General features: G+C 41.7%; 1 protein-coding gene across 1 annotated transcript in view; it reads left to right on the top strand.

The window, feature by feature from the left end:
• Positions 1-449: 449 nt before the first annotated feature.
• oacyl (O-acyltransferase like) overlaps positions 450-11,110 on the top strand; it is a 55,743-nt gene continuing 45,082 nt past the window's right edge. Inside the window, exons 1-5 of the mRNA XM_080188648.1 lie at positions 450-591; positions 3,970-4,109; positions 4,194-4,272; positions 9,860-9,995; positions 10,086-10,330. Coding sequence (XP_080044774.1) covers positions 450-591; positions 3,970-4,109; positions 4,194-4,272; positions 9,860-9,995; positions 10,086-10,330 — 742 coding nt within the window. The remainder of the gene's footprint in view (positions 592-3,969; positions 4,110-4,193; positions 4,273-9,859; positions 9,996-10,085; positions 10,331-11,110) is intronic.

The raw sequence follows: 11,110 nt of genomic DNA, 5'->3' as shown, positions 1-11,110 counted from the left end.
TATTTCCGAACTGATATTTAACACGGTTTCAGCCCTTTGTCCCCTGGATGCTGTCTGGCTACTAGAAACTGTCATCATTGGAAATCAGTTTGTGGTAAGCACTGAACCAAATTTGCTTTCAGAAACAATGACCGTGACGGTGATGTGGCAAATGCTAAGTGGAACTGAAAAGATGGTTGCGTTCGTTGTAATTTCAGGGTGGAAATTGTTCCTGCGGACCTACACATCCATTAATTGAACAGCTGTTCAGCAGAAAAGCTACAAGGATTTAAATTTGTTTTGTACTTTCTCTTGAATATAACCAATTTCATGCCTTTAATTTGCATGGTGTAATTATAGATCTTTTGATGAACCATTTCAATGGTAGCCTAATATATATATTTATTTATATGTCCATAACTTAGGCTAGCCAAAGGACAGCAATAGAAAGGTTTTAACCGACTGGGAAAATGCTGGTGTGGATGTTACTTGTGCTGTCCCTGCCTCAATTTAGAACTTTCGAAAGAAATTTGTCTTCAGAATGTCTTGATGACAGCAATAAGTTTCTTGAGGAACTTCAGTCTGAAAACCCCCAAATGTACGCCTTATTAAGTAAGTACTGAAAACATGTTTTTTGAATCTGTGAAGTATTGTGTAATGTCTAACAGGAAAGCTAAAATAACGTCTGCACAGAGGCTTATATTAGAAACAGCACATCAAACCCACAATTAGGAATAGAATTACAACTTCAAGGGAGTGAAGGGGAAGTAAAAAGAAGGGAAGTGTATTGAATCTGGAATGGAGTAAAAGATGGGAACAGAAGATAGAGAGGATGGAAGGAAGGAACAGAATGGAATGAAAATAATTACAAAGTAGAATCAATAGACCAAAGTTTTTAGAAATTGAGAGTCCTATCACATTGCTTATGACCTCCTGTACTGTTATCCATATGGCTGAATGGCAAAAAACAGCCAGAATATTATTGTATTCATTCATACGATTTGGGTGTTACTGGCAAGGCCAGCGTTTATTCCCATCCCTAATTCTGATTGTATATGCATCCCTAATTCCTATGCAGTATTGTACCTTTCTGATGGCAGCCTTTCCAGCAGTCATCTGTGTGGAGTTTGCAATTCTTCTTGTGTCTGTGTGGGTTTTCTCTGGGTGCTCCGGTTTCCTCCCACAGTCCAAAGATGTGCGGGCTTGGTTGATTGGCCATTTTAAATTGCCCTTAGTGTCCTGGGATGCATAGGTTAGAGGGATTAGTGGGTAAATATATGGGGATAGGGCCTGGGTGGGGTTGTGGTTGGTGCAGACTTGATGGGCCAAATGGCCTCTTTCTGCACTGTAGGATTCTGTGATTGCTATAAGGGCATCCCTGAGAAGGTATGGAATTTATGCATCTGACAACTACAATGCTCACGACACACTATCTTACAAGCACCTTGTAGCCTATGCCAGAGAAGCTAACTGCCATAGCATTTCTTAGCTCAAGGAATGTGATAGGGTGTTTTGTGACAACTGTTCAGAGATGCAGAAGAGGGAGTTTTGCAGGTAGCGATGGATAGCTGAATCTTTTATTTTTCTTTTCTTCTTGTAGGGAAGTATCGATAGCTACTCATTTCCTTCCTCTATCAACTTTGTGTATAGAAATCATGTTACACAATGAATATTATTATCACCCAATCACCCATTCACTCAAAAAACTTTTGTAATCCTCTCTGAAGTTTTGCCGGACCATCAACTAACCCAGGCAACCTGTTTCATGTCTTTGTCATCCTCCGCTTTTAAGTAGCTGAATCTAAATTGTCTATTCCATGTTAACTCTTCCAACTCAAGCCCATGTGCCTTGATTTTATAAGGAGAGATTGGACAGGCTAGGACATTTTTCTTTGGAGCATGGGAGATTGAGCAGTGATTTATAGAAGTGTATAAGATCATGAGAGGCATGGATAGAGTGAATACACTCAGTCTTTTTCCCAGGTTGGGGAATCGAGAATTAGAAGGTGTAGGTTTAAGTTAAGAAGGCAAAGAATTAATGAGAAACTGAGAAGCAACTTTTTTATACAGGGTGTGAGAAGTATGTGGAATGAATGGCTAGAGGAAGTGGTTGAGGCAGGAACATTTAATATTTAAAAGGCATTCAGGCAGATACATGGATAAGAAAGGTTTAGAGGGATATGGGCCAAATGCAGGCAAATAGGGTTAGATTAGATGGGCATTTTGGTCAACATGGGCCAGTTTGGGCCGAAGGGCCTGTCTCTGTGCCGTAGATTCTATGATTTTATGATAAGTATATCAGTCTTGAATTTCCTCATGGTTGTCCTGATTCCCCACCATAACATTGACTGGAAATAATTGGGTTTTGGTAAAACTGTGGTGAGAAAGCCAATGTTTGTGAAAATGTATGACCATTATTAGGGTTCAATTTATCTATGCCCTAAGAAAATGGCATTGTTTAATAATGTCCTCTGCGTCTCAGATTGGAGCACTCTTATCTCAGAGTAACAAGTTTCTGGGTTCAAGTCTCATTTCAGGGCTTGAGTGTGAAAATCAAGGTTCACTCTTCGGTGAGGAAATGCTTCACTGCCGGCCTAAACAAAGACCGCACCTGCCAACCTGGGTGAATGTAAATGACCCCATGGCATTATTTTGAAGAATAGCAGGGGACTTATCACTAGCGCCCCAGCTAATATTTATTCATCATCAATGTCACATAAAAATATGACTACCTGGACATCAGCATGTTGGTGGGAGGTTTTTGCATACGTATTGGCTGCTGACTTTGCTGTATATCACCATGGGTAGAATTTTCTCACTTTTAGGCACCGTTGCACAGGACAAGAAAGACAGCCTGGAAGCTATGGGCCCCAAGAATGGCTGCATCCACCATGTACTCAGGGACTTCAAAAAATAAAAGTTACGGGACAGGTCCCACAATGTCATGCTGGCACTGCGAGCAGCAGTGCAGGGCATTACTGGGGCAGTGTCAGGGGGCACCAAGAAACAGTGCCCAAGAAGGGCCTGGGCAGTATCAAGGAGTAATGTCTGGGTGCTGCCTGGGCATGACACTCACCCTCCTGGAGGATGCACTCAGCTGCGTGCCTTTGGCAGGTTCTGATCGGTAGGTACACATCGTGTAGACCTATCATGGTTCATGTTGGCGTGGCGTCATGAAGGGAAAATCCAACACAGGCATAAAGACCTGATAATGATATTTAAAGACATCATTGGCGGGGGCTGGGAAAATTGGAGCAGAAAGTCCCGTTGGCGTAAACCCGTTTTGTGACTCCCGTGGGATTTCCTGCTCCCGGTGCCGATCCCTCTCCCTGGAAATGGGATCGGAAAATCCCCTCCCCACCCAGTGACTACTTTCCAAAAATACTCCATAGACTGTGAAGAGCTTTGAAAGATCCAGTGGTCATAAAAAGTGCCAAATGAATGCAAGTCTTTCTTAGTTTTATTTCTCCTGAGTCTTCTGTTCTCCGGAATAAACAGTTCCGGTCTCTCTTCAACATTTCCTCTGAGCTCAGATGTTTTAAGATAGATATAAATTTGATTGTTCTTTCTGGATTTTCACCTTTGCCTGCTTATCTTTGCTAGTGTACAGTGGTCAAAATTGTGCATTACATTCCACAGCCTCCTCTGGTTCTTTCTGCATCTCCCTGCTCAGCTACCGTTTTTATGTTTCAAGTGCTTTTCTTGTGGTTTTATAATGAAGTTTGAATGGAAAACAGTGTGTGTTTTTCATATGGTACATAGCCCCATGGAAAAGTGCTAACTTATGCAAGTTTTTACCTAGCTCTTGAGGTTACACACACTGATATTTTATGAAGCTTCATTCAGCAGATCAGTCCTTCAAGATGTGCTTTTCTATGAATTATATTCACCTTAAATATCTCTCGGCTCATCGCAATACTCTGACTTCAAATTTTATAAAAAGTCCTTATCAATAAATAATAAAGATGTTTTCTCTCTTGGGATATTCAGTGTATGATTCCATTGGAAAAGAAGGCAGCAATATTTTACATGGAAATGTTGATCAACTGGGGTCCTACAGTGAATGTACCTCAGCTCAAACTCCTTCCGGAAAGTTTAATGGACAATATTGTAAACTGACAATTCAACAGGTATATCATAGACTTTTAGTCAAACATATTTGTTGCTGGTCTTGTAGAACTGATCTTACAATAACATATCTTTGTTTTGAATAGGGCATGATTGATTATGATGTCGCTATTTGTGTGCCCAGTTCTTGCAAGAATGAAGAAATAATGATGCCTGAGTGGTTTGGTAAGGGTGAATGTATCTTACAGTATACATCTGATTTGATTTATTATTGTCACATGTATTAGTATACAATGAAAAGTATTGCTCTTTCGTTATATGGACAAAGCATACTATTCATAGAGAAGAAAATGAGAGCATGCAGAATGCAGTGTTGCGGTCATAGCTGGACTCCGTTACAGTTTAAGGCACATTTTGGTTCAATTTGATTTGATCTATTATTGTCACATGTATTGGTATGCATTGAAAAGCATTTCTTGTGTGCTGTACAGACAAAGAATACCATTCATAGTGTACAGAGGGGAGAAGAAAAGGAGAGTGTGCAGAATGTAATGTTACAGTCATAGCTAGGGTGTAGAGAAAGATCAGCTTAATGGAAGGTAGGTCCATTCAAAAGTCTAATGGCAGCTGGGAAGAAGCTATTTTTGAGTCTGGGGCACCAGTGTTGAGGCTTGGTATTCAGTGTCATCCCCTCTCAATAGGATGTTCTGTCAGGACTAAAGTTGGCTCCTATTAACGTGTACCAGGGATGACTCCTTCACGGGGAGAGCAGGCAGGACCAAATCTGTCCGATAATTGTAAAGGCTATGCTAGATGTCTAGAGAGCTGCAAAGAAGGCACCATGAGATGTGACTTTTACAATAAATGTAGTTCTAAATAGATTCCATTTTCCCATCAAATCCAATAGCGAAACATTCGATCACAGAGTCTTGCACTGATTGTCCCCTTGTGATCTGTATGTTAACATAATCATTGACCTATCATTTATTACTTAATTTATTTTATTCCAACCTCACCTTAAAGCTGCTTACTCACATTGGAACATAGTCCTACTTCCTTTGCTCATCCTCTGTCACCTCACCCAGATCTTTTACAGATTAGCTGAGGCAGTGAGCATCACTGGACTCAATTAAGGTGCATTTTGGTTCAATTTGATTTGATCTATTATTGTCACATGTATTGATATGCATTGAAAAGCATTGTTTCTTGTGTGCTGTACAGACAAAGGATACCATTCATACAGTACAGAGGGCAGAAGAAAAGGAGAGAGTGCAGAATGTAGTTACAGTCATAGCTAGGGTGTAGAGAAAGATCAACTTAATGGATGGTAGGTCCATTCAAAAGTCTGATGGCAGCAGGGAAGAAGCTGTTCTTGAGTCTGTTGGCATGTGACTTTAGACTCTTCTAACTTATTCCCAACAGAAAAGTGGAAGAGAGTATGTTCGGGGTGTGTTGGGTCCTTGATTATGCTGGCTGCTTTTCTAAGGCAGTGGGAAGCGTGGACAGAGTCAATGGATGGGAGGCTGATTTGTGTGATGGATTGGGCTTTGTTGATGACGCTTTGTAGTTTCAAGTGATCTTGGACAGAGCAAAAGCCATACCAAGCTGTGATACAACTGGAAAGAATGCTTTCTATGATGTATCTGTAAAAGTTGGTGAGAGTCGTAAGTTAACATATCTATACGTTAACATAATCGTCGATCCATCATTTATTATTCAATTTTTTATTCCACGTCCAATTTTCCCTTAAAACTGCTTAGTCACATTGGAGTGCAGTTCCACTTCCTTTGCTCACCCTCTGTCATCTCACGCAAATTTTTTGCAGATTAGCATAGGCAGTGAGCAGAATTGGGCTCTGTTACAGTGTGAGGCATATCAGTCATCGCTAATTATCTGGTACTTGAACATGCAAACACTTTTACTAAAGATTTCTCTTTGTGGTGCCTGTGTATTTGGTACCATTTTATCTCACAATTGGCACCCATGGCAGAGACGCACACTTCCCATTCTAGCTGCGCCAGATGCCAACTTATTGAGGGTGTCAGTGATCACTCAGGGCTTGCCTCCTGGATCTCCCCCCTTAAACATGCAAAGCTGAAGATCATTGAGCAGCAGGAAGGATGTTCCCACCCACTTGTGATTTAAACCTCTTTAAGCCTTTAAGTCTCCTGATGGGTGGCACAGTAACACAGTGGTTATCACTGCTGCCTCACAGCACCAGAGACCAGCTTGGGTTTCTGTGTGTGCAGTCTGTATGTTTTCCTATGTCTGCATGGCTTTGCTCTAGATGCTTTTCTTTCCTCCCACAGTCCAAAAGATGTGCTAGCCTGGTGCATTGGCCCATGCTAAATTCTCCCTCAGTGTACCCAAACAAACGTCAGAGTTTGACTACTAAGAGATTTTCACAGTAATTTAATTGCTGTATTAATGTAAGCCTACTTGTGATAATAATAAATAAACTTAAACTTAAAGGGATTATCAACTACTTTCAGGTTAACTGCTGATTCATTTTGCTGTCATCGTAGAAATGTTTAATGGCTCCTGAATTTGCACAAAGCTGTTAAAGTCTGCAGCAAGTGGGATGATACACGCTGAGAGATTCTGCTCTATCTCCTCCACCTTCACCTCCACAAGTTCAAGGAGCTGTTGGACATCGACAATTAGGACTATTCCATTAGCTGCCTCAACCCATTAGCCAAAAGTCTTCAAAGGATCCCCCTGATCCAGCCCAGAATAAGTACCTTTCTCTAAGTTCTGTCCCATCACACCCTGATGCCCTCTCATCACCTTGTCCATGTGCCCCACTTCCTGCTCTCTACTCTCTTTCCATTAAACTGCAGACCACTCAATGCCCCTTCCTGGATTGAAACAGAAAATGCTGGAAATACTCAGCAGGTTTAGCAGCATCTGAGGAGAGAGGAAAAAGAGGTAATGGCCCCAGTTCTCCCATTTTGTTTTCGAAGTGTGCCTGCCAGTGAGAAAACTGGAGTTTTTCCCACTGGTGCTATCAGTCCCACCCCCCACCCCTACCCTCCCCTCCTCCCCCACTGCAACCCCTCGCTGACAAGCGGAGAAACTCTGCCCCTCAGCACGGAAGGTCAACCTTCAACCCACCACTAAAAGAACAGGTCACTGCTCACTTCTCCTCCTTCTCATCATGCAGACAGGAGGGTGTCCCAAAACCCACCCCTGCCCCATAGCACTCCAGTTAGAGGCCTCAAGCCTCCCCACCTTCCCCTCCATAAAAGAGACACAGTGATATAGGGTCCCCATAGGCCCTGCCCCCATCAGCCCACACTTGCCAGGACCTGTACTGTTTGGTGCCCGCTGGACTTTCCGCTGGGAGGGTGGCAGCGTATGGGAAGCTGGAGTAGCCGGCATTTAATCCGGTAACAAGGTATGAATTACATTTTGAGAACATCAATGATTTTCCCACCTGCTCTGGGTGGGAACCTGATTAGGGCCCGTGGGGCGGACCGGGATCGTTGCAACGGGATTGATGTTGGGCGCAATTCCTGTTTTGGCCCTGGCACCATTTCAGCAGACCATCATGATTCTCATTGGGAGCTAGCAGCCCCGGAGAATCATCCCTAATGTTTCAGATCTGTGAGCTTAGATCAGCTTTGATTAAAGTTCACGCACCTAAAATATTCGACAAAATCTTGAGTTTTGTGCTCGATCAGGCAGGAAGTCTGTGGATGGGGACCCCCAGCTCCTTCCCACCTCCACTTGGATTTAGCCCTCCACTAATGAATGCCCACTTAAGCCACTCTGATGCTGTTATTAAGCCAGCAGTAAGCAAGGGGCTTGTCAAGCGAGGTGCACTACAAACAACACATGCAGAATTGTTTGTTGGTTCCTGACATGTCCTTGTTCAAAGGCACTACCTGCCTGATTGAGGGACCTGGCACCAGAAATAGGGGCTGGGGAATGACTGAGAGTAGGTCCTTGAACAAAATATGGTGACACCTCCCTAAAAGATGCAACATAGGTCCTTTGTCAGCTTTCCATCTAATGGCTAAAACCTCTCTCGCCTCCAGAAGATTTCACCCGTCAACTATGTTTCTCTCTCTGCTGACATTGCCTGACCTGCAGAGTATTTCTCAAATTTTCTGTATTTATTTCAAATTTCCAGCATCTTCAGTATTTTGATTTTCCTGTCCTGGCTCCCATGTCAACTTAGAAGTGGCAACACAGTGGCCAAGGTGATTAAGAAAGCATATAACATTCTTACCTTCATTTGCCAGAGCATTGAGTATAAGAGTTGGGAAATCATGTTGCAGCTATATAAAACCTTGTTTAGGCCACACTTCGAGGTAGTGCATGCAGTTCTGGTCACCACACTAGCAGAATGACATAGAAGTTTTGGGGAGAGTGCAAAGAACGTTCACCAGGATGTTTCTTGGTCTTGAAGGTGTTAGTTATGAGGAGAGATTGAACAAACTAGGATTGTTTTCACTGGAAAGACAGAGACTGAGGGGAGACCTGATAGAGGCCTACAAAATTATGAGAGGCATAGATAGGGTGGATAGTCAGGGGCATTTGTTTAGAGTGGAAGTGTCAGTTACAAGGGGGCACAGGTTCAAGGTGAGAGGAGGAAAGTTTAAGGGAGATGTGTGGGGGAAGTTTTTCATGCAGAGAGTGGTGGGTACCTGGAATATGTTACCAGAGGAGGTGGTGAAAGCAGGCACATTAGCAACATTTAAGAGACATCTGGATGAGTACATGAATAGGGAGAGAAAAGAATGATATGAACCAAGTAAGGGCAGAAAGTTTTCAGTTTATTTAGGGCATTATGATCGGCACAGGCTTGGAGGGTCGAAAGGTCTGTTCCTGTGCTATACTTTTCTTTGTTCTTTGTTCAATGCAATGAAGGAATCTTTCTCCTCAGGCGCTATCCCCACTGTTTCAAACCTGCCATTAAAAAAATACAACCCGGGACTCCTGTGTCCTACCACCCTGTCTCTAATCCCTTTTCCCCCTCCAAGTTCCTTGAAAATGTTGTTGCCTCCCAAATTCTCACACTCCTCTCCTGGAACTCTAATCTCCAATCCGTCAAACCAGAATTCCGCTCCTGCCACAGCACCGAAGCAGTTCTTATCGAAGGCACAAATTACAACCTAGATATTAGATTACTGCGCCCGTAATAGAGGACTCAAGCCAAAAAGACCAACCCCATCTTCATCTCATCAAAGAGGATAGTCACTAGTTGATCATTAGACAACTGACCAATCAGGCCAGGAACCATTACTAGATAGACAGAATGTGCCGCAAGACCATGACGAGTAACACAACTCAGCATGAAATGTGAGCAATGTAGACTTTCCATCAGAGTTCAATGGAGAGCAATCGCAAAAGAAAATCTATCCCTTATTACCTTCAACAGCCCGTCATCCTATCCTAGGAGTGTTGTGTTAATTGTAGCCCAGGTGTGGGTGTTATTACTCAGTACAGTTCACGTTTTATATGAGTCAATGGGACAGCTACAGAAATTATGTTCTAAACTTGAATTCTGGCATTCAGGTCTGACGAAGGGTCATCCAGACCTGAAACAATTGGTTCTATTCTCTCTCCACAGATGCTGTCTGACCTGCTGAGATTTTCCCGCGTTTCCTGTTTTGTTTCCGATTCCAGCATCCAGAGTATTTTGCTTTTATTTTATTATATTGAATTCAGCGTACTGTCTAATTTTCCGCTTTTAAGTAGACAATAGGAGTTGGGTTTAGTTTATGCTTTTTCTTAAATCTCTTAGAGTCAAATATAAGTTTCTATTACCAAAAACTGTACTTTTACCTTTTCGTTCTACTTTCAGATATTGTCAAGAACATGTTATTCATAGACCCTTCACCAATTCTATCATTCCTTGAGTCTAACAACACATACAAAGTGAAGAGCGCCTATTGCCAAAATAATGTTCTTCATATTGATGCCTTTGTTGGCATTTGTATGTACGTATTACATACATACAGTATTTAATGACTTACCATTGCACTTCCATATTTATATCGAGATTTATGACAATTTCTTTTCTAAAACAGGTTTGTGGTTGCTCTTTTTATAATGATGACGATAGCTGGGTCCATATTTATAACAATAAAAGAGGGGAAAAGCAGATCATCTACTAATGAGTTGGAAGGTGGTTTAAGTCCAGTTCACCAGCACTATGGGGCAGTTTCATTTAATAGAATGAATGGCCAGCAATTTCAAGTAACCATTACAAAAGCCAAACCTGAATCACCAGGGCACAGTGCAATGGAATCAACAGAAAAGAACACTGGAGCAGGTAAGGTATAGTTAATTTTACTAATAACTTATTGGAAAAGAAATGTTGCGTTATAAAATAATGCAGTTTTAAAAGTTATTTCTCAGGATGTGAGGACAGAAGTAGGGGCAGCATTTGTCCCCTTTTCCTACCTGCCCTTGAACCACTGCAGTCCATCTGGTGTAGATTCCCCGTAGGGCTGCATATATATAAATCTCTAAAGACCAAGGAATTACAAAAAATATTGAAGTGACAGGAAAAGCGATTACACCAAAGGTGTGTGAGACAATTTGGGGCATAGGTCTTAACTTATTTCTTACCGAGCTTAAATGCAGAACTAATTAAGACGTGACTAGTGTTAAAAAGCAAGGGTTGATCCCCACTCTGAGAACTAACACCAAAACACCCAAAGAGAAATACCTCACCCTATAATTTGTAAGAAAAAAGTGTGAAGTGTTACGACCTGCTCTTCAGCAACTTTTAGCGGTTAAATACAAAATAAATCCTTGACACTCTAAAATCAAACAATTGATTATCTAACTAACAGCGAACAAGTTCACCAAGCTATTAACAAATTGAATAAATTTCTTCTATTAACTGTTCCAGAATAAAACAAAATTTTAATGGTATGCTTCAAATAAATGCAATTTCCATTCATTAACAAAAATAGAATTTAGTCATTCTCTAAATTACAACCAGGGTTTGTCTTCTGGAACACTCTGGGCCTTCTCTATTGATTTCTCTGTCTGAGACTTCTTTCTTTGCTATCTTGATGGTGCTTTCTCTGTGACATAAATGAAG

The sequence above is a fragment of the Carcharhinus amblyrhynchos genome, chromosome 1 (assembly GCF_965287045.1).
Source record: "Carcharhinus amblyrhynchos chromosome 1, sCarAmb.v2.hapA, whole genome shotgun sequence".
Lineage (NCBI taxonomy): Eukaryota > Metazoa > Chordata > Chondrichthyes > Carcharhiniformes > Carcharhinidae > Carcharhinus > Carcharhinus amblyrhynchos.
The sequence above is the reverse complement of the archived record's forward strand: the minus strand, read 5'-3'. Positions and strand labels throughout refer to the sequence as shown.